The following is a 24717-nucleotide window of genomic DNA, read 5'->3' as shown; positions in this document are numbered from 1 at the left end:
ACCGTGGAGGCGTACTGGCACTCTTGAGCATTGAACCCGCCCAACCTTACCTGGTTGAATGCTCCCGGTCGCCCGACCAGTGCGGGGAGGTGGAATAACCCGCACCGGCCTATGTAGGCGAACCGGGGAAACCATGCGTAAGGCAGGTGCCATGTATGCCGGCCCGAGGAGACGCACTGGAGACCAGACGCGTTGAGCCGGCCTCATGACACCTGGCTCAATACTCAATCTAGCCCTACCAGTGCGGGGAGGTGGAATAACCCGCACTGGGCTATGCACTCGTACAGGAGACACCGTGCGCTCTACTGCGTAACACGGCGCCTGCCCGTACTCCCGCTCTCCACGGTAAGCCTGGGAAGTGGGCGCAGGTCTCCTACCTGCCCTTGGCCCACTACCTCCTAGCCCCCCCCCAAGAAATTTTTGGGAATTACTTACGGGCTTTTTTGGCTTCCGTGCCAGACGCGTTCCCTCATAGCTCCGGTTCCTCTCTCCGGTAGCCTCCGCTCTCCTAAGTGCCTCCAGCTGTTCCCATGGGAGGCGATCTCTACCAGCTAGGATCTCCTCCCATGTGTAGACACCTTTTCCATCCAAAACATCGTCCCATGTCCATCTCTCCTTCTTCTCCTGTCCCTTACTCCATTTAGTTTTCCCTAGCCGCTTGGTCTTAGCGTGGTGGGTGATTCTGTAACGGCTTGTGCTCTCCTCATCCTCGGATGAGGTGAGGAGAGAAGGATCTTCAGACCAAAACGCAGCAGTTGGGAAATAAGCCATCTTTATTAAAAATACGATGGCCACACGAAACGAAACAAAACACTTTCAAACTACAAAACAAGAAAACGACGTTGACGAAACCTGAACATAAACTTAAATAACTAAACATAAACTTACGTACAGGAAACAGACGACATCGAAACGAAACGAAACAAACAAACGCTACAGTCCAGTGTGGTACGAACATACATACTGACACAGGAGACAATCACCCACAAACAAACAGTGAGAATGCCCTACCTAAATATGACTCTTGATTAGAGGAAAACGCAAACCACCTGCCTCTAATCAAGAGCCATACCAGGCAAACCAAAACCAACATAGAAACAAATAACATAGACTGCCCACCCAAAACTAACGCCCTGACCATAAACACATAAAAACAACATAAAACAGGTCAGGACTGTTACACCTATTTATTTCCTTTACCTCCCTAATCTTACCTCATTTGCACACACTGTATATAGATTTTTCTATTGTTATTGACTGTATGTTTGTTTATTCCACGTGTAACTCTGTTGTTGTTTGTGTCGCACTGCTTTGCATTATCTTGGCCATGTCGCAGTTGTAAATGAGATAAAGGTGAAATAAAAATAAATAAAAAGATGACAAATACAGTGGCTAGCTAGCGGAGTAAGTTATTTACTCACGTTGATTGAGACTGGTGTCTGTCATCATGTCCAGTGCTTAATTTGTAAATCGGTAGATCCTGGAACACCATAGTGAGCTCGAGAGGGGGAGGGGTTATCCGGCTGGCTCTGAGGTACCGGAACACATTGAGAAAAAAAGTGTCAAACACTACAGTAGCAGCCAAGTAGCCTACTATTTATGGTGGTGAAATGGACAGCACTTTCCAAGGTGCTAATTTATTAAAATTATTTTAGACGTCACTGGAGTATGTCCACAAACTTGAGAATAGCTGCAGGGTTTACACAAGTCTGAATTTCTTATAGCCTAATCTTCTAGACATCAATGTACAGCAACATTTTTAGACGACACTGCAGAACACCCGCCATATGCACACATACTCAGCTGTGGGGCTGACAAGACCCCAATTTCATATCATTTTCAAGACATCAATGTAGCAGTAGAACAAATAAAATAAATCAAATGTTGGCTCCAGCAGAACACACATATGGGAATATATAGGCATCCTGCCTATGTGATAATATGAGGCGTATATTCAGGTTACAAACTTGTTCTGTGCTGTGAAGGTAAAGTGAAAAAAAATGTCCTACCTTAGTTTTCAAAACCTCCCACAATGACTCTCCCCATGTCAAGTCCATTTAACTCCTAAGAGTCAACTTCAAATTGAAATCAAATGTTATTGGTCACATACACATGGTTAGCAGATGTTAATGCTAGGGTTTCGAAATGCTTGTGCTTCTAGTTCCAACAGTGCAAATCAAATCAAAGTTTATTTGTCACGTGCACCGAATACAACAGGTGTAGGTAGACCTTACAGTGAAATGCTTACTTACAGGCTCTGACCAATAGTTTAAAAAAGGTATTAGGTGAACAATAGGTAAGTAAAGAAATAAAACAACAGTAAAAAGACAGGCTATATACAGCCCACTACTGTTGTGTCGTCTGCAAACTTGACGATTGAGTTGGAGGCGTGCATGGCCACGCAGTCGTGGGTGAACAGGGAGTACAGGAGGGGGCTGAGCACGCACCCTTGTGGGGCCCCAGTGTTGAGGGTCAGCGAAGTGGAGATGTTGTTTCCCACCTTCACCACCAGGGGGCGGCCCGTCAGAGTCCAGGACCCAATTGCACAGGGCGGGGGTGAGAACCATGGCCTCCCGCTTGATGATGAGCTTGGAGGGTACTATGGGTTTGAATGCTGAGCTGTAGTCAATGAACATCATTCTTACATAGGTATTCCTTTTGTCCAGATGGGATAGGGCAGGGGGATGGCGATTGCTCATAGCCATGAGCGGCATGTGGCTGTGATGTTTATCCTCCTTTTAAGGCTGTTCTGAAGACTTTGGCTGTAGTGTCATTACATTTTTTTTTTTTTTTTGTGTGTTAACCTGACTTGCTGCCACCAAATGCGCCTTGGTTCAGACATGTTTAAAGACCTTTTCTCTGAGGGCTCTTTGTTTTTACATCTGATGCATTGATGTTAATCTGCTGTACATTCCACCCACTCTTTTGCTCATTTATTTCCTCATTTCTAGACCCAAGCTCCCTACCTTTTTGCATGTTGTACAGCCCAACTTTGAATTCTGCATGACCAGCCAGGGGTTATACGTTTGCTTGCAAATTGCACCTGCGCCGAGCACTTCATCGGTGGATGCACTGCCCCCCTCCCCCCAGCTCCCCGTCTCCCTCTCCCACTGAGTCTGACTCGCTAGTAGGCCTACTAGCTAGTGGAGCTGCCGGTGGTGATGCTGAACCGGTGGGATTAGCATCGCCATTAGGAACAGTTTGCCGTTCACTCCTCTCCTCCAGGACTGACATTTCTTTGGCTCGTTCTGGGTTGGATTCACCATCTTTCTCTGGATTTTTTGGACTTGAAAAATGTCAAACTCAATTGCCTTTTCTTATCCATTTTTTATTTGGCTTTCCCATGATTCAAATTCAGTTGGTAAAGCTGTCGACCGATTGGGACCTACGTGTTTAGAGACAGACTTTTGTATTGTTTAGGGACGATGAGGGACATTGGGAGCTGCTTTTGAGAGGAAAGATTAGTCATCAAAGGGAATGGGCTGGGGGGCTACAGAAGGTGTGAAAAGGGGGCAGTTCTTACACAGTATGTGTTGTTGTGTATGGGAGATTGAGTAGAAATGGCACCTTTCAATCGTTCTTACAAAACATTACATTTACTGTCTCTAAGTGTAACCGATGTGAAATGGCTATCTAGTTAGCGGTGGTGTGCGCTAATAGCGTTTCAATCGGTGACGTCACTCACTCTGAGACCGTGAAGTAGTTGTTCCCCTTGCCCTGCAAGGGCCGCGGCTTTTGTGGCGCGATGGGTAACGGTGCTTCGAGGGTGACTGTTGTCTATGTGTTGAGAGGGTCCCTGGTTTGAGCCCAGGTAGGGGCGAGGAGAGGGACGGAAGCTATACTGTTCCATAAGCACAACCAAAACCCCCTCCCTCATCTCAAAGATCTATCTGTAATCCTCCCATTGACTTTGACAGATCATTCTTGTCAATAGTAGCAGGGGATTTTTGTAGACGTGTGTTTGTGTTGTGTTTTGAGAATCTGCAGAGAAAAATAATGAGGTGGTTGTGTCATTACTGTTGTAGTCTTGATTTTATACCTTTTGTCCCCCCTTTAGTCCCACAATCTTGTTGTGCTCCATAATCACAAGGGTTGTCCTCTTCCTCATGCTCGTGTACCCAAAATGCCGCCGCTTTGGGGTATTTTTCAGCAGGGGCTGTGGAAGCACTCCAGATAACCTGAGATTTACAAAAAGAAAAGGTCAAAAGATAAAAGGGGTAGACTAAATTGATTTCATGTTCTGGAAGGTTCTCTGTGGTCCTCAGGCTACATCTAACCACCTGTAACCCCATAACACATACAAACAGTACCCAATTCATGTTTATGTAAATTGAGCTATCTTAGCCGTCAGCTTGTAAATATTTTTCCAATTTACCTCCACCTTGTGCAGAGCTTGGGGTTGGAAACACATGCTGGTGGAATCAGATTATGTACCACCTACAACAAAACACTCAACAATACACAATTGAACCACCCCACTAGTTGTATTGATCTCTATTAGACTGGCTAGCTTAGCACTCCTAACATGGACATTTTAATATTGTTAGCTTGCTGTTAGCGCCACTAAATTGGCAATTAGATTGCTAGCCAGCTGAGCACGTACTAATCAACCTTATACAATTTATACACATTCATAAATCCTACCAACACACAGAGAGTGAGTTAGATATATTGACAATTCTGTTTTTTTTCCAGACAAGGGTGGAATAGATGGCTACCAGATTAAGTTACTCTTATTTGCTAATGTTAGCTAGCTTATGTTAGCTAACATTAGTAAAAGATAGAACGAACAGACAAATATGTTTATTCTGCTGAAGGTAGCTACCAGTCTAGTAGTGACTACCATGGCATAGGTAAAATTAATTGACAGTGATGTGTACCTCTAATCGAGAATCTTCCATTTTGTTGTGAAGGGAGAAAACGATGGTATCGCATCACTTCTCAGCTGTCGTCTAAATGGATTCCCCATCCGTTCAGCCAGAAAATCACTCTGATAGTCTTTGGACACCGTAAGCATCATTCTTGATTGCCGCAAACCACTGGCAGCATCCGGGTAAATCTCTGGTAGGTGAACGGTGAAAGATAACTAATTTACGCGCTTGTTTGTAATTAGCACAGCCAGACAGAACACCATACGGGCATAATGACAAATGTTAGTGAAAAACAAACGTAAACAAAAATGCTTAGAGAAGTTCTGAGATTACAGTGTGTTGGTCGTTTGAAGTTAACAACGCCATGAACCAAGTTTCTGGGCACTCCTACGTGGTTTATGAACTGGTACAAAAAATTACACTTGATTCAAGACTTTTTCAATTTAAATTATTATATGAACTTCTTGCACCCAACAGAATGCTATATATATGGGGCATACAACAATCTCAGCTCTGTAGATGTTGCTGTGAAGAGACAGAATCAATAGATCATGTATTCTGATATTCCCCTATGTAACTTGTCTCTGGTCACAGGTTCAGGAATGGTGTCATGCCCTGGCCATAGAGAGGCTTTTATGCTCTATTTTGGTTAGGCCAGGGTGTGACTAGGGTGGGCATTCTAGTTTCGCAACGAGGGTGCCCAGTCCGGGGCCCGCAACGAGGGTGCCCAGTCCGGGGCCCGCTACGAGGGTGCCCAGTCCCGCTACGAGGGTCCCCAGTCCCGCTACGAGGGTGCCCAGTCCGTGGCCCGCTACGAGGGTCCCCAGTCCGCTACGAGGATCCCCAGTCCGCTACGAGGGTCCCCAGTCCGGGGTCGGCGGCGAGGGTCCCCGCACCAGAGACGCCACCAAAGTGGGAGGAGCCAGAGGCGGAGGGGGGTCTACGTCCGGCACCAGAGCCGCCGCCGTAAAGAAAGCCCACCCGGACCCTCCCCTTTAGAGTCAGGTTTTGCGGCCGAAGTCCGCACCTTTGGAGGGGGGGGGGGGGGGGTACTGTCACGCCCTGGCTATAGAGAGGCTTTTATTCTCTATTTTGGTTAGGCCAGGGTGTGACTAGGCTGGGCATTCTAGTTTCTTTATTTCTATGTTTTCTATTTCTTTGTGTTTGGCCGGGTGTGGTTCTCAATCAGAGGCAGCTGTCTATCGTTGTCTCTGATTGAGAATCATACTTAGGTAGCCTTTTTCCCACCTGGGTTTGTGGGTAGTTGTTTTCTGTTTAGTTACCTTACAGAACTGTTAGTTTGCCTCATTGTTATTTTTGTTCAAGTGTTCTAATTTATTAACATATTATGAACACGTACCACGCTGCGCTTTGGTCCACTCCTTCTTCATCAGACGAGCATTACAAATGGTTAAAAAATCACAACATGCACTTAAAATTAACCTTACAAATAGCAGTGTTGGGTGATCTGGAAAGTCATAGTCAGTCAATAAATAATACAATAATACTCGTAGGAAAGGTTTTCATCTTTAGCTCACAATCTGTGGATACGATTAGAAAGATAAAATAATGATGTAAAACATCACAGCACAATTGAAAAATATATGACACATGGAAACCAAACGAGGGTGGTCTATGGTGATAGGTGGGATGGGCTGAGAGTGGCTGAGGGGCGGGATTAAAGAGCTCATGTTTGGTAATATATTATTGTTATGTGACTGCTTTATATAAAGGTATCATGTATGCAAAATGTGTATGCAAAATGTATATGTAAAATGTATGTATATGTAGCAGAAAAGCTGGAGAAAGAAAGAAATAATAATATATAATAATAAATAATAATATATAAATAACAAAAATAAAAAAAGAATAATAAATAAATAAAAATATTACAAATAAAAATGTTTGTGGGCACACCCAATCTACCTAGCAGGGTGGTATCAGGATTTGCTATGAATGCCGGACTTAGTGGTTCACTATGAGCAGACTGTAACGCCCGTCGTTAGGTGGAAGAGAGGAGGACCAAATCGCAGCGTGGTACGTTTCCATATTTATTGGAACACTTATAAACACGAACAAAACAATAAACAGAATGAAACCAACGACGCTACAGACCTGAACATGTGAACCTAGTGAAAACAAAGAACGCAATGAACAGGAACAATTACCCACAAACAAACAGTGAACACAGCCTACCTAAATATGGTTCCCAATCAGAGACAACGTAAAACACCTGCCTCTGATTGAGAACCATATCAGGCCAATCAGACACACCTAAACCAATGAGACACAAAACATAGAATATACCCACCCAGCTCACGTCCTGACCAACTAAACAAAGACTAAACAAAGGAAATAAGGTCAGGAATGTGACACAGACGAATACCCAGGGACACTTCCTGATTCTATCAGTGAAATTAAAATGTGCTAGTTGTAGCTTGTGGTTTGGATAATGTTGATGTTTATGATAAACCATAATGTTATTAATATATTAATGAATATATTCCGTGGCAGAGCCAGGGTGAAACTCCCCTTTAACTTAAGCATTTTAATTCTTAAACATGATCACTTTATAGTGATTTATAGTCACTTTTAATCGACAAGTGCTCGAATGGAAGAATAGCCTAGTGGAGACGTAAACAGAAGTTTGGCACCAAAACCAGATGAATGGTCGTTTGACCACAAACTGATATATTTCCTATATTTTCATGATCAACGATAAAATTACTGGCTAACATTGCTTCAATTACAAAATGTATTTTCAATAAACAGTTTTACTCAATGATTTTATTTGTTGTTGCTAGAATTATTAGGGCATTAAGAATAGATTCGTGACACCCTCAGTCGAATGTAGCACACAGCTGTAGGCAGGACAGATGTAGGCAGGACAGATGTAGGCAGGACAGATGTAGCAGGACAGATGTAGCCAGGACAGATGTAGCCTAACAATGAAAAGAAAAAAGAAAGAAAAGAATAACCAATCACTGTTAGACGTTGATCTCACAAAGAGATAGAAACAGAGATATATAACGAGAGACAAAGACACTGTATCTCTTAACACACTCCTCCCCACCACTCCTTCCGGAGGAGAAAGAGAGGAGCTAGCGGAGGCCTATCGACTCCTTGGTTTGTAAGAGGAAAAAAGGAGGTGGCATTTGACTCTCCTCTTGTGTGTGAGTGTATGAGTGTATGTGACAGACACTGAGACCAAAGAGATCATATCTTCTTCAGAGAAGCTCTGAATATCATGAGGGACAAGGAGGAATATGAGTGTGTGTGTTCTGTGAATCTGTGTTTGTGACTCCAACCTGAACCAAGCAGACATGGATTTCTCTTTGTCAGTCAAGGAGCCTGCTGCAATCCTCCCTGCAGCTGTGTAACAAAATCATTTTAACGCGTAAGCTATCAAACTGTTTTAATGGGGGAGAGAGAGGGAGGAGAGATGAAGAGGGAGATGGTGAGAGAGATAGGTGGAGAAGATGGAGAGAGAGACAGATCTAACCTCTTGCCAAATGTATGACCATTAGAGACACATATTTCCCTCAGATTACACAGACACAAAGAATTTGAAAACAAATCCAATTTTGATAAACTCCCATATTTATTGTGTGAAATACCACAGTGTGCAATCACAGCATTTGTGACCTGTTGCCACAAGAAAAGGGAAACCAGTGAAGAACGAACACCATTGTGAATACAACCTACAAATTTATTTATTTTCCAATTTGTACTTTAACTATTTGCACATCGTTACAACACTGTATATAGACATAATATGACATTTGACATGTCTTTATTCTTTTGGAACTTGTGTGAGTGTAATGCTAAATTTTTATTGTTTATTTCACTTTTGTTTATTCATTTCACTTGCTATGGCAATGTAAACATATGTTTCCCATGCCAATAAAGCCCTTTGAATTAAATTGAGATTCTCACGGTTGTTATCTAAGACATGGCTTTCTGCGTTCCTTCCCTTCCTCTCTCTGTGTTTGGCAGAGCACCATGCTGTGTCTGCTAGATGTTGCCCCACCCTCCCTGCTTCTCATAACTGTTTAATTAGCAAAGTGAATTCAAGAAAAACAAGAGGATAGAATAGCCTGAATGCTTACAGAGTCCCGGTGTATGCTGTCTTACACCATACTGACATTTGTTTAATACGTATCATTAGATTACCACATCCCACCCTGTAAGTCATTTAACAAGGCATTCATTTCTCTGCTAGAGCTTGGAGTGTGAGAGGGTACGTCTCAAATGGCTCCCTATTCCCTGTGTAGTGCACTACATTTGATCAGGGCCCTAAATAGAATAGGGTGCAATTTGGAACAATTTTAGTCTGTCATCATTAAATGTATTAGTTTAGGTGCGTGATTATAATCCCCTCTTCATATATCTTGACTTACTTGACTTAAACCACTTCGAGAGCATTAGGGCGTCCACCATGGCTCTCCACCTCACTCTCTTCCGTGCGAGGGCTTTTGCGTCTAGCCGGAGCTCCGCTTTACTCAGTTCTTGAAGAGTGGAGCGTCTCCAGTTGTTTTCTGGCGTTCCCTGCTTTCTTTTTCCTTGAGGGTTGTAGTCCAGCGCTGGTCTTGTTCTGTTTAATGTGTCTCTTCTGAGTGGATGTTCAATCCATCTCTTGATTGCATTGCGTATGGGCTCCTGTTTAATTCTTTTCCACGAGTCATGGTCGGATATTTTGCTTGGCAACCATATCCAGAATGTGCCGCAGGGAGTTGTTGATGAAGACTTGTAGTTTATTGGTTAGGGATTGTGTGTCTTTCCATACAGAACATATTAGACATGTTGTGTTGAAGATGCAGCTCTTGGTGTTTGTGGAGAGCTGTGATGAGAGCCATAGGAGGCGGAGTGTCCTGAAGGCATGTCAAGCTTTGCTGAAGCGTAGCTCTACATCCTTGTCAGATCCCCCGTCAGTGCTGATGTTGCTTCCAAGATAGACGTTTTCAATCGTTCCCCACGTCTATGCTGAGTTTTGGGGATTTGGTGTTTTTTGTTGTCAGTGTCTGGGTCTTTACCACAAGTTGTCTGCTGTTTTCTTATAGTCAATCTAGAGACCAGAGCCAGGTCATCTGCTAATCTCAGGTCCTCCAGTTGAGTGAATGGGCTCCACTGGCTCCCTGGTTTTTGATGTGCTGTGGTTCTCGTCATGGTCCAGTCGATAGCTATTAGAAAAGCAAAGGGAGATGATAAGCAGCCTTGGCGTACTCCAGTTTTGATGTGAACTTTTCGGTTGGGGGTGAGTTGGCCTGTCAACACTTCATACATACTCCTGATCAGATTCACATATTTCTGAGGGACGGCATAGTGCCGTAGCAGTTCCCATAGACTATTTCTGTCTAGACTATCGAAAGCTTGTTCGAAGTCTACGAAGTTGATGTGTAAAGGAGTCTGCCATTCAATGCACTATTCGACAATCATCCTGAGTGTTGCAATGTGGTCTGTACAGGAGTAGTCCTTCCTAAAAGCCTGCTTGTTCATTTCAGAGTCTCTTTTTGAGTCCTGTATCCTATCCAATATGATCCGACAGAGGTTTTTGCTGGGGATCGAGAGGAGTGGGATTCCGCTCCAGTTTTTGCGCTCACTGAGGTTGTTTTTCTTGGGGACTGTAACAATCAAACCTGGTCTTCTGTTGCTTGCACGATGTCTGGGGTTAAGTCAGGTGGAGGCCTGTTTAGGATTTCCTCAACGTGTACATTCCAGCGCTCCAGTTGTTGGGATTATTTGGTAAGAAGGGTTCCCAGTTCGTCTCTGATGGGCTGGCTTCGGATCCTGTTCTTCCCAGCCCGCTATCTGATGATCTTGGAGTTGTGTTGTTTGGCTACCACCTCCACCTTGCTAGCATGTTGTTCAGTGTGTGCTTTCCTGTCCCTCTAGCACCTCTTTTTGACCACCTTATCTCCATCTTGGTGTTCCTGCCGCAGACTTTATCTCTTGGAGTCATCGATTTCCCAGTTGAGTTTGAGTTGGGTCTCCCTCATTTCTTTCCCAGGTGTCATCTGTGATCCAATATTTTCTCCTATCTTCCCTGTGGCCTTCTTCACAAGTGCTTGTGATGGCGTTCTTGCATCTTGACCACTTGTCATCTGTGTTTTCTCCCTCGGCCAATGCTTGAAATCTGTGTCGTAGAGATATTCCCCATTCCTGGCGTATCTGGCTATGTTGTAGTTTTCTGGTCTCAAATCGCCTCTGCACCCTACTGTCCACCTTCCTCTTTACTGCCAACTTCATCCTGATTCTTCCTACCAGGAGGTGATGGTCTGAGGCCATGTCAGCCCCTCTTTTGACTCTGACATCCAGGAACACTCTCCTCTATTTTCTGGTTATTGTTATGTGATCGACCTGGTTTTCTGTTCGGTGGTCCGCGGATACCCATGTGGCATTGTTGGTGGGTTTGTGTGGGAAGAGATTTCCTCCGATTGCCAGCTCGTTGAGAGAACAGACCATTCTCGATCATCTGTCCTCGACTCTCTCTCCCCCTTGTGCCTCTCCAGTTGTCGTTGTCCTTTCCAATCTTGGCATTTGTGTCCCCCAGTAGAATTTGGATGTCTCTCTTGGGTACTTTTGGAATGACTGTCTGTAGCTGTTGATAGAAGGCGTCTTTCTCTGCAAAGCCAGATGAGTTGGTTGCAGCATAGCAGTGTATGATTGTAATGGTCCGCCCTTTACGTGTAAATCTGGCTATGATGATTCTAGCTGGTATTGGCTCCCACTCAATGAGGGTCTTTGCTGCATCTTTTGACAGAAGTAGTCCAACTCCATGTGTGTGTTGGTTTTTTTCTTCATTTGCATTTCCAGAGTAAAGGAAGGTTTCACCCGTAGTGGTTGTTATTTTCCTAAAAGTGTTCCATCTGGTTTCACAGACTCAGGTGCTCAAGTTGTATCTTCTCATCTCTCTGGCTAGTTGTGACAGCTTCCCTGACTGGTGTACTGGTCTGACGTTCCAGCATCCAATTCTCACTCTTCACTTGAGCTGTAGTACACTCTTCCTCCCCTTGGCTTTCAGGTAAGTTTGGTTCACGGGATTCATTGGCACCCTTCTAGGCTAGTCTGTTCATCCCAGGTTTTGGAGAGGTTGAGTGTCCGTGGTTTCGGTTTCTATAATACGTTTTAAAACTATTTCCAATTGGCTCATTCGTCCCCTGTAACTATTCCCCAGGTCATTGCTGTAACTGAGAATGTGTTCTCAGTCAACTTACCTGATAAAATAAGGGTTAAATAAAAAGAAAAGTAGCAAGGCAGCTGTGTTCACTGTTCTCTGCAGTGGTCGTAGATCATTTTCCTTTAAGGCTCAATGATCAAGAGGCAGACTGTCCTTCATCTGAACCCTCACCCTAGAAGAAAAGTAGTTTTGGTTACACCCAGTGATGGAAAAAGTACTCAATTGTCATACTTTATTAAAAGTAACGATACCTTAATAAAAAATTACTCAAGCTAAAGTGAAAGTCACCCAGTAAAATACTACATGAGTAAAACTCAAATTATTTGGCTTTAAATATACTTAAGTATCAAAAGTAAATGGAATTGCTAAAATACACTTAAGTATCAAAAGTAAAAGTATAAATCATTTCAAATTCCTAATGAATTTGACAATTTTTCTGTCAAAATGTAACTTTTGGGTGTCAGAGAAAATGTATGGAGATGTATGAAAGTACATGTATGTATTTTTTTTTTTTTTTTTCACCTTTATTTAACCAGGTAGGCTAGTTGAGAACAAGTTCTCATTTGCAACTGCGACCTGGCCAAGATAAAGCATAGCAGTGTGAACAGACAACAAGTATGAGATGTACATGAGATGTATGAGAAAATGTATGGAGTAAAAAGTACATTATTTCCTCAAGGAATGTAGTGAAGTAAAAGTTGGCAAAAATATAAATAGTAAAGTACAGATACAAAAAAACGACTTAAGTAGTACTTTATATAAGTTTTACTTAGGTGCTTTGCACCACGAGTTAGACCTGCCGGGAGTTACCTCCCACCGGCATAGCACTAAGGGGTCATTAAGGTACAAAAGCCCCCCCACCACGACAAGGTGACAGTCCCAGAGGAATGTCATCTTAATATATCAGAGAGGAATAAAACATGAGAGAGGGTGAGTGGAAGGGGGGATGTTTCTGCAAAGCTGCATATTATGCGGGAGACATGCAATGACGCAATGATGTGCATTATGGACAAATATGGATGTGCAGTATGTAGATTGCATAATCTCAACATCTTTTCAGAACCCGTAGGGCTGTGCCTTATACAGCAGGTGCTGAATTGCTAATAGTTATATCAATACACACGTTGTATGTATTGATGTGAGTATGGATAGCCCTTTTAACCACTGTTATCAAAGGCTGTGTGCAACATGGGTGCTGTAAAGAAGGTGTGTATATACAGGTGTATGGATATGAAGTATGGGTGTATAGATATAGTATATAGATGCATAGATAGATGTTTAAGTACGCGGCTGTATGAAGAAGTGGGTAAGTGTCAGTGTGCTGTGGTGGTCGGGTTTCTCTTCCCCTCTCTGGCCGTGTCTAGACTTGACCCTTCATTCAGCTTTAGTATTCTGATCATGGAGTTCTGATCATGGAGTCCTGAACTCGTCATGCACCTACATTTAAGTGTGTCCACAGTGTGTCCGGATTCCCTTTTCCCGCGCAATATTCAAATGCCACTATGCATTCTACAAACGGTGGAATAGGCTAAATATGATAAGGCAACAGCAACCGATGGCAGTAGCTAACTACTGTAGCTAACTAGCCGGCTAACCTCTGTAGCTAGCAAGCAACGCTAAAGGGATTGAAAATGGGTTAGCATATTAGCTAGCTGGTTAGCATTTATGAGGCCAGCAAACACGTTCCTCACACGCTAGGAATGCATTTCCTCCAACGTTATAATGAAAAGGTGCCTCTCGGTCCCAAAACACAATTTTTCTGGAGACTTGTGGGAGGAGCGCTGAGGACGTCGCCCACTCTATATGCTTTCGGTAGCCTGATTGTGTCCAGACTGAGGAGAAATCCACACACAACGCCTCTCTGATCAGCTCCTGAAGTGGTCAGACAGATCTGAACACAATCAGACCACAATGCCACTTTTGTGCGTCTAAACCCGTCTTTTCAATGCGATCTTCCTATTCTGATCGCAGAAGTCACATGTTAGTATCAAGTGTAGACACGACCTTTCTCTCTTTCCCGCTCTGAACTCCCAATAGAGTCCTGTCCTGCTATAACCTCATTATGGCCCTAATGGACCTCATCAGCAACACACTGGGACAGAGACACTCTCCTTTCTCTCTCTCTCTCTCTCTCTCTCATTCCCTCCCTCTCTTTTCTTTCTTTCTTTATTTCTCTCTCTTACATGCATATGAGACTGTCTGTGCGTGTATGTGAGCAGCAGTGCTTGTCTTCCGCAGTCTGCCCTTCCTGGTGTTGGCTGTGCAATGGGGCGAGAGGTGTGAATCCAAAGCCAACATGTACTGTAGACTACCACTGCTTGGCTCTTATCTGTTCAGTTGTCTATGAACCAACCCCCAACCCCAACAGTGTGTCTAGGACTGGAGTGTTCTCTTGTGAACTCTGTCTGCACATTTTGGTTATGTATTAATTTCTCATGTATGAGGAGAACACATTTAGGCCATGCATCTGTTTAGCCATCGTTCTGAACAAACTCCCTTTTAGGATCAGTTAATGAACAGTGTTGTGGTGCCAGTTGGCCCTAAGACGAACGCAACTGTGATGCCTGTGTGTTTTAATGTCCATTGTCCTTAACTGACCAGTGCTGCAGGTGGTTTAGCCCTCCTCTCCTCTCCTCTCCTCTCCTCTCCTCTCCTCTCCTCTCCTCTCCTCTCCTCTCCTCTCCTCTCCTCTCCTCTGGCCTCAGCTTTAGAGATGGATCTTAATGGGATCAGTGGGGCGGAGGGAGGAGAAGAGGCAAGGTGGATGAATGCTGGTCCAGCAAACACATCATCCTAATCGCCACTGACCCCTTCCCACCCAGCCAACTGAGAAACTGTAGAATATACATTTTTATTAACTAACGAACTCTCACTGGTTCCCTTGTTGTTCCCCAGGGTCCCTACAGGGGGAGCACCAGCGCAGACTGTACAAGGAGCTGATGGCCAACTACAACCGTCTGGAGAGACCAGTGATCAACGACTCCTCTCCTCTTCTGGTGGAGCTGGGAATGACTCTGCTGCAGATCATAGACGTGGTGAGGGAGGGACTGTGTTTGGGTGTGTGTGCGTGTGAGAGGGTGAATGAATTTGTCGGCTAGTTGTGTATGTGTGTCGGGTTGTTTGTTGATTTAACAAGGACTGACACCTTCACTACTGCTTTAACTTCAAACATTGTCTGTTGAGAGGGTGTGTGTGTGTGTGTGTGTGTGTGTGTGTGTGTGTGTGTGTGTGTGTGTGTGTGTGTGTGTGTGTGTGTGTGTGTGTGTGTGTGTGTGTGTGTGTGTGTGTGTGTATAGAGGTGACGTACAGTGGCAAGTATGTACTTCTGAGGTTAGGTCCCGTATCTGCAGACGTGTAGAGCTAATGCACTTCTGCTGTTTGCCTCCTGTTATATAAGACCTCCCAGACATACACACACACACACACACACACACACACACACACACACACACACACACACACACACACACACACACACACACACACACACACACACACACACACGCTGTGTGTGTATACACTGTGTGTACAAAACATTAGGAACTCTTTCCATGACAGACATACCAGGTGAATCCAGGTGAAAACTATGATCCCTTATTGATGTCACTTGTTAAATCCACTTCAATCAGTGTAGATGAAGGGGAGGAGTCAGGTTAAAGAAGGATTCGTAAACCTTGAGACAACTGAGACATGGATTGTGTATGTATGCCATTCAGAGGGTGAAGGGGCAAGACAAAATATTTGAGTGCCTTTGAACAGGGTTTAGTAGTAGGTGCCAGTTGTGTCAAGAACTGCAATACTGCCTGTTTTTTTACGCTCAACTGTTTCCTGTGTGTATCAAGAATGGTCCACCACACAAAGGACATCCAGCTAACTTGACACAACGTTGGAAAGCTTTGGAGACATCAACATGGGCCAGCATCCCTGTGGAACGCTTTCAACACCTTGTTTTGAGTCCATACTGTTTTTCATACCTTCTATGCCGCTCTGTCGTTGCTCATCCATATATTTATGCGTATATATTCTTATTCCATTCCTTTACTTAGATTTGTGTGTACTAGGTAGTTGTTGTGGAATTGCTGATTACTTGTTAGATATTGCTGCACTGTCGGAACTAGAAGCACAAGCATTTCACTACACTTGCAATAACATCTGCTAACCATGTGTACGTGACCAATAACATTTGATTTGATTTAGAATCCATACCACAACGAATTGAGTCTCTTCCGAGGGCAAAAGGGGGTGCAACTCAACATTAGGAAGGTGTTCCTAATGTTTTGTTAACTCAGTGTATATTGCCAAATGAAGAAAAATGTGCCTACTTGAATGTCAGTTCGTCAGAAATGTAGACTGATGCCCTCTGTGTGTGTGTGTGTGTGTGTGTGTGTGTGTGTGTGTGTGTGTGTGTGTGTGTGTGTGTGTGTGTGTGTGTGTGTGTGTGTGTGTGTGTGTGTGTGTGTGTGTGTGTGTGTGTGTGTGTGTGTGTGTGTGTGTGTCCACTGAGAGTTCTGCACCACCATTCCGTCGCCTCACAGTCAGAACAGACCCATGTTGAGACTTTGACTCCTGGACACATCACCACCCCATAGAAGGCTGTCTAATCCCTATGTTCTAGTCATTAGATCCTCAATGTCTCTATCGTTCTCTCTCTCTCTCTCTCTCTCTCTCTCTCTCTCTCTCTCTCTCTCTCTCTCCTCTCTCCTCTCTCCTCTCTCCTCTCTCCTCTCTCCTCTCTCCTCTCTCTCTCTCTCTCTCTCTCTCACACACACACTTTAGTGACCTGTGAAGGGTATGATCATACTTTTATAATAACCATCTAATCACCAGAAATATGTCTACAGTACCTCAGTAGCCTTAACATCTGGTCTACCATGCTGCTTAATGATGCAGAGAGGGTTTGAAAGGTTGGTCATGGCTCACATCAACACCATCATCCCAGACATGCATGTAGGTCAACGGAGTGGAGCTTGTAGTAACCTTTAAAAGGTTGTTAGGGGTGTGTTACCAGTATTAGGAGTGTGTGTCCTCTCTTCCAGATTCTCTTCTCTGTCAAGGGCCCATGGGGCAGTGGCGTTTTCACCTGGATGTCAGTCAGTCATTCAGAGCTGGAGAAAACAACACAAGTGTGTCTGCTAAACTCACAGAGAGAACCAAACTGTTTCTATTTTAAATATGGCTTTTACAATTCCCATTCGTCAGCCAGACTCGGAGGAAAGAGGAAACGGAGAGGAAATATAGCCGGGCAGAGCATGCAGAGTTCCCCTCAGGACTCAGGGGGGTTTTAGAGTGGCTCTGAAATGGGTTTTGGCTTTGGCTTACTCAACTTTCTCTCTATTCAGAGTTGAGTGAGTGAGAGAGTTGAGAGTGTAGGTGTTTTACTGAAGTCTTGGGCTCCTAGGTTTAAATAGAGTGGAAACAATGAGGAAACACAAACAAATGGATACACACACACCCATACTTCAATAATAAGTGCATAGAGGACTTCGTCCCCACAGAGACCGTATATAAACTCAGCAAAAAATGAAACGTCCCTTTTTCAGGACCCTGTCTTTCAAAGTTAATTCGTAAAAATCCAAATAACTTCACAGATCTTCATTGCAAAGGGTTTAAACACTGCTTCCCATGCTTGTTCAATGAACCATAAACAATTAATGAACATGCACCTGTGGAACGGTCGTTAAGACACTAACAGCTTACAGACTGTAGGCAATTAAGGTCACCGTTATGAAAACTTAGGACACTTAAGAGGCCTTTCTACTGACTCTGAAAAACACCAAAAGAAAGATGCCCAGGGTCCCTGCTCATCTGCGTGAACGTGCCTTAGGCATGCTGCAAGGAGGCATGAGGACTGCAGATGTGACCATAAATTGAAATGCCCGTACTGTGAGATGCCTAAGACAGCGCTACAGGGAGACAGGATGGACAGCTGATCGTTCTCGCAGTGGCAGACCACGTGCAACAACACCTGCACAGGATCAGTACATCCGAACATCACACCTGCAGGAAAGGTACAGGATGGCAACAACAACTGCCCGAGTTACGCCAGGAACGCACAATCCCTCCATCAGTGCTCAGACTGTCCGCAATAGGCTGAGAGAGGCTGGACTGAGGGCTTGTAGGCCTGTTGTAAGGCAGGTCCTCACAAGACATCACTGGCAACAATGTCGCCTATTGGCACAAACCCACTGTCGATTGGACCAGACAGGACTGGCAAAAAGTGCTCTTCTCTGGCGAGTCACGGTTTTGTCTCACTAGGGCTGATGGTAGGATTCGCGTTTATCGTCGAAGGAATGAGCGTTATACCGAGGCCTGTACTCTGGAGCGGGATCGTTTTGGAGGGGGAGGGTCTGTCATGGTCAGGGGCGGTGTGTCACAGCATCATCGGACTGAGCTTGTTGTCATTGCAGGCAATCTCAAAGCTGTGCATTACAGGGAAGACATCCTCCTCCCTCATGTGGTACCCTTCCTGCAGGCTCATCCTGACATGACCCTCCAGCATGACAATGCCACCAGCCATACTGCTCGTTCTGTGCGTGATTTCCTGCAAGACAGGAATGTCAGTGTTCTGCCATGGCCAGTGAAGAGCCCGGATCTTGCCCCGAACTGCCGCTCTTATGAGTCAGAATATAATGATGTAATTACTTGTCGATGGTCACCGATGGGGTATCTCTTCGTGGACCAAGTTCCTCCTTCTCTGATGGCGGCATCTGTTGTTACCGGGTTTAAGTCTTTGATATTCCACTCGATGTCAGTGTCCTTTCTCTTAGTGGTCTGTTTCCTCGCCCTCGTTCTGTGAGAGGGGTCTTCTAGGGACAGCTAATCAGCCATGGAGAGGGTTCCAGCGTGGAATGAAAGCAGTGTAGCCCCACGATTCTTTGGAGAGAATAACCGGGTAGTCCTGCTTGAATTCACCTTCTTAGATACAGCTACTCAACCATAGCAATTATTGTTAAGAGTTTTTTTTGTCTTCTTTAACCTCGTGTTGCGTTTTGGGGTTGCGGCTAATCCTCGACCTTGGCTGCAGCGCTTGGCCATCTAGTCTGATATGTAAATTCTTAACTCACATGTTTTGTACCCTCAGGTCAGAAAGGGGCATTTCCGTCTGGATTTTACTCAGATCCAATTTAGACAACTAACTTCACATTTCATCTTTAAAAAAGCATGTTTGATCTGGACATTTTCCACACAACTAGCAGTATGCAAACATCAGGTACATATTATAAAACTCTTCAAGTTATAGAAGAGTTATAGCCACCCAAGTAATAGACTGTTCTCTCTACTATTGCATGGCAAGTCATACCAATGCACCAAGTCTGGAACCAACAGGACCCTGAACAGCTTCTACCCCCAAGTCACAAGACTGCTAAATAGTTAGTTAAATAGTTATCCAAGTAGCTACCCGGACTATCTGCATTGACCCTTTTTGCACTAATCTCTTTTGACTCATCACATACGCAGCTACTACTGTTTATTATCTGTAACTTTATTCCTAGTTACATGTACATATGTACCTCTGCACATTGCCTCGGTACTGGTACCCCATGTATAGAGCCAAGTTATTGTTACTCATTGTGTATTTATTATTACTTTTATCATTACGTGTTTAACTTTTCTATTATTTCTGTATTTTCTGTCTCTATGCGTTGTTAGGAAGGGCCCGTAAGTAAGCATTTCACTGTTAGTCTATTCCTGTTGTTTACGAAACATGTGACAAATAACATTTGATTTGATTCACACACAGTCTTTTCAGCCTTGTCTTAAAACTACTATGGTGTGATCTAGGTCAGGCTAGTTCTGCGAGACACAGATGGAGAGGAACCCGTTGTTTAGTGGTTTAGCGGTCTAGATGTTTTGGTTATTGTCGGTGAACGGTCTGGTTTAGTCCCCTGGTGTTTTTTTTGGTGTGGTCCAGTCCTGTGGTCTAGTTGAGGTCTGGTCCAGTCCTGGGGTCAGGTATAGTCTAGGTCTGATCCAGTCTGTTGGTCTAGTCTAGTTGAGGTCAAGTCTAGTGGTCCTGACTCAGGGCAGGGCAGTGAGACTCAGGTGGTGAGGGGGGCCCTTGGGTCCTGTCTGTGAAATGCTCAACGCATGATTTAACCCTGATTGGATAACGGTACGAGCACAGCTGCCACTGCTCCACTGGGCATCGGTGTGTGTGTGTGTGTGTTCATTTATTCTTGCTCACAGATAAAACTGAAGAAATGCAGAATTTACATTACTAATAATTGCAAAACACTCATTTTCAAATACATACATAATACGTGAGACAAAGGATACAGAACACTTGAAACATTACAGGACATTTTTCATGATGGAAATTGAAATATTAAAGTGTGACTGTTAAAAATATCATTTTTGGGAGAATTAATATACAGTCTGATAGCAGTGGGTAGAGTAGAGTTTCACAGGTGGTTCGAAAAGACGGTTATACAGGACAGTTCGTGGCTGTTTCTCAGGAGCCTTGTGGTGCAGTTAACTCTTTTTGGAGGGAGCAGGTCATTCAGTGGTCAAAAGTGTGCATGTCCTTCACCAGATGCACTGCAGCCTGCTCTCGCCTGTTCTGCAGTGACAGGAGCTGTGGTTGGACTACTCTGCAGTGAGGGGAGCTGTGGTTGGACTACTCTGCAGTGACAGGAGCTGTGGTTGGACTGCTCTGCAGTGAGGGGAGCTGTGGTCGGACTGCTCTGCAGTGAGGAGGGGAGCTGTGGTCGGACTGCTCTGCAGTGAGGGGAGCTGTGGTCGGACTGCTCTGCAGTGACGGGAGCTGTGGTTGGACTGCTCTGCAGTGACAGGAGCTGTGGTTGGACTGCTCTGCAGTGAGGGGAGCTGTGGTTGGACTGCTCTGCAGTGACGGAAGCTGCGGTTGGACTGCTCTGCAGTGACGGGAGCTGTGGTTGGACTGCTCTGCAGTGACGGAAGCTGTGGTTGGACTACTCCACCTCTGGAGTTGATCCTCAAGGCCCTCCACCATAATCCAGACAAGGCCTGACCAGTGTAGTGTATACTTTGACCAGATCATCAGTGGGTAGGCCATTTATGGCATAAACAGTCAAAGTGCAGGTGTTTTGAGACCTTCCTTACTGACTGCTCCACATGTGTGTCACCACTGTGGTTCGAGTCGAGATGATACTTAGTTGTTGTTACCACTGGTACTTCCTGTCGTCCTAGGATTAGTGGTGCAGGTTGTGGATGGTCTCTAGAAAAATATCTGTTGTTAGATGTGGCCCACTCTTCCAGCTGCTTTGCCTCCAAGCCCATGGAAGTGTCCTCTTGTGGCACCAGAGGTGACCTCTGACCAATGGCTAAATGTGCCATTTGCCATCACCCTCTTCCTTCTTCTGGTGGTGTATCTGTGGAACCAGGCTAGTAACCTTGGACACGGTTCAATGTCAGACAGACGTTGCAGGAGCTTTGCGTGATCTACTCGATCAAAGGCTTTGGACATACAGTTGAAGTCGGAAGTTTACATACACTTAGGTTGGAGTCATTAAAACTAGTTTTCAACCACTCCACAAATTTCTTGTTAACAAACTATAGTTTTGTCAAGTCAGTTAGGACATCTACTTTGTGCATGACACAAGACATTTTTCCAACAATTGTTTAGAGACAGATTATTTCACTTATAATTCACTGTATCAAAATTGCAGTGGGTCAGAAGTTTACATACACTAAGTTGACTGTGCCTTTAACTTCTCTGGGATATGTGGGACGGTAGCGTCCCACTTGGCCAAAAGCCAGAAAAAATGTAGCGCGCCAAATTCAAATATATTACTATAAAAATCTATCTTTCATGAAATAACACATGAAAGACACCAAATTAAAGCTACACATGTTGTGAATCCAGCCCACATGTGTGATTCCAAAAAGGATTTACGGCGAAAGCACACCAAATGATTATGTTAGCTCAGTACATAGCCACAGAAAAACAGCCATTTTCCCAGCAAAAGATAGTAGTCACAAAAAGCAGAAATAGAGATAAAATGAATAACTAACCTTTGATGATCTTCATCAGATGACACTCATAGGACATCATGTTACGCAATACATTTATGTTTTGTTCGATAATGTGCATATTTATATCCACAAATCTCAGTTTACATTGGCGCCATGTTCAGAAAGGCCTCCAAAATATCCGGAGAAATTGCAGAGAGCCACATCAAATAATAGAAATACTCATCATAAACTTTGATGAAAGATACATGTTTTACATAGAATTAAAGATACACTTGTTCTTAATGCAACCGCTGTGTCAGATTTCAAAAACAATTACGTAAAAAGCACACCATGCAATAATCTGAGACGGCGCTCAAAAATAACAACATTTCTCCGCCATGTTGGAGTCAACAGAAATACGAAATTACATCATAAATATTCCCTTACCTTTGATCATCTTCATCAGAATGCACTCCCAGGACTCCTAGTTCCACAATAAATCGTTGTTTTGTTCGATAATGTCCATTACTTATGTCTAAGTAGCTACTTTTGCTAGCATGTTTAGTGCACATGTGCAGATGCAGGCGAACTCGGACGAAAACTTCAAAAAGTTATATAACAGGTCGAATAAACTGGTCCAAATAAGTAGAGAATCAATTTTCAGGATGTTGTTATCATAACTATCCAATAACGTTCCAACCGGAGAATTCCTTTGTGTCTCTAGAAGTTATGGAAAGCAAGACAATATCGTTTGCAACGCGCGTGACCAGGAACTGGCATTCTGTCAGACCAATGACTGAAACACCTCCCATCCGGCCCCACATCACACTAGAGGCTTCATTCCACGTTATACAGACTGTTGACATCTAGTGGAAGGCGTAGGAAGTGCAAACAGAACCATATCTTACAGGGAATTGAATAGGCGATGAGTTGAACATTGACCAGTCTCAGAATTCTCACTTCCTGTTTGGATTTTTTCTCAGGTTTTTGCCTGCCATATGAGTTCTGTTATACTCACAGACATCATTCAAACAGTTTTAGAAACTTCAGAGTGTTTTATATCCAATAGTAATAATAATATACATATATTAGCATCTGGGACAGAATAGGAGGCAGTTTACTGTGGGCACGCAATTCATCCAAAAGTGAAAATGCTGCCCCCTGTCATAAAGAAGTTAAGGACAGCAAAGTCAAGGTATTGGAGTGGCCATCACAAAGCCCTGACCTCAATTCTATAGACAATTTGTGGGCATGACTGAAAAAGCATGTGCGAGCAAGGAGGCCTACAAACCTGACTGTTTGGTCAGGAGGAATGGGCCAAAATTCACCCAACTTATTGTGGGAAGCTTGTGGAAGGCTACCCGAAACATTTGACCCAAGTTAAACAATTTAAAGGCAATGCCACCAAATACTAATTGAGTGTATGTAAGCTTCTGACCCACTGGGGATGTGATGAAAGAAATAAAAGCTGAAGTAAATAATTCTCCCTACTATGATTCTGACATTTCACATTCTTAAAATAAAGTGGTGATCCTAACTGACCTAAGATAGTGAATTTTTACTAGGATTAAATGTCAGGAATTGTGAAAAACTGAGTTTAAATGTATTTGGCTGAGGTGTATGTAAAGTTCCGACTTCAACTGTATCATCCAGTAACACCCTCACAATTGGTGGTTTTCTGGAGTCTGTAGCTGTCAGCCAGGAGTGTGTGGCTTTCACAAGGGCGGTAGTAGTACTGGACTTTGGGAGGTAGGCACCCTGCCAGTAGGTGGTGTTATCTATGTGTGTGATGACAGGGGCTAGATCTTCTGTGTGTTCTTTTAGTAGCCAGGTTGGAATACCATCAGACCCATGTGCTTTACATGGTCAGAGCTTACTTCATCTGGCCACTGCTGCACTGCTCAACCTGCCTTGTAGGCATGGTGCAGGGGGAAGATGGCAAGAGGTGGGGTGCTTGTCCATGCATCAGCAAAGAAGAAATGGAAAACATCAGCCACATTGTCATCTTCAATTCCCTCCACCTGTATTCTCCCTTTTGATGTTTTTTTCGTCCCAGTTCTTTGTTAATGAATTCCCGCCGTTCCTTCGGGTTTTTCTTCTTTAGGTCCTGGATTTCAGTTGTGTGGTAGTTTGTCTTTGCTTCCTTGATAAGCATTTGCGCTTTGTTTCTGTATTTTCTCCATTTCCCCATCTGAAAATCTTCTCTCTATTCCTGATGGCAGCCTTTATTTGGTCAGTCATCCAGGGCTTGTCCAGTGTTGTTGTCTGCATGCATACATCAAGTGCAGTTTGAATGCAGAAGTTGAATGTCTCCACTAGAGGTCGACCAATTCTGATTTTTCAACTCCGATACTGATTATTGGAGAACCAAATAAAGCCGATACCGATTTAACCTGTCTAGGATCAGCGTGGCGCTAGCGGCACACCCCCCCCCCCCCCACTGAAAAACCAGTGCCGCGAAATTCAAAAAAAATATTTTTTTAAAATATTTAACTTTCACACATTAAAGTCCAATACAGCTAATGAAAGACACAGATCTTATGAATCCAGTCAACATTTCCGATTTTTAAAATGTTTTACAGGGAAGACACAATATGTAAAGATGTACATCTATTACCTAAAAACACATTAGCATATTCCACCATCTTTTATTTGTCCACCAACACCAGTAGCCATCACCAATTCGGCTAAACTAAGATATTTATAGCCCCTAACCAACAAAAAAACTCATTAGAT

The 24717-nt window shown here is 43.9% G+C and overlaps 1 protein-coding gene across 1 annotated transcript in view; it reads left to right on the top strand.

The window, feature by feature from the left end:
- The window catches only part of LOC129827856 (neuronal acetylcholine receptor subunit alpha-7-like), a 73227-nt gene that overhangs the window by 11126 nt on the left and 37384 nt on the right, over positions 1-24717 (top strand). The window contains exon 3 of the mRNA XM_055889094.1: positions 14944-15083. Within this exon, the coding sequence (XP_055745069.1) occupies positions 14944-15083 (140 nt within the window). The remainder of the gene's footprint in view (positions 1-14943; positions 15084-24717) is intronic.

The sequence above is a fragment of the Salvelinus fontinalis genome, chromosome 29, assembly GCF_029448725.1.
Source record: "Salvelinus fontinalis isolate EN_2023a chromosome 29, ASM2944872v1, whole genome shotgun sequence".
NCBI lineage: Eukaryota > Metazoa > Chordata > Actinopteri > Salmoniformes > Salmonidae > Salvelinus > Salvelinus fontinalis.
The sequence above is the reverse complement of the archived record's forward strand: the minus strand, read 5'-3'. Positions and strand labels throughout refer to the sequence as shown.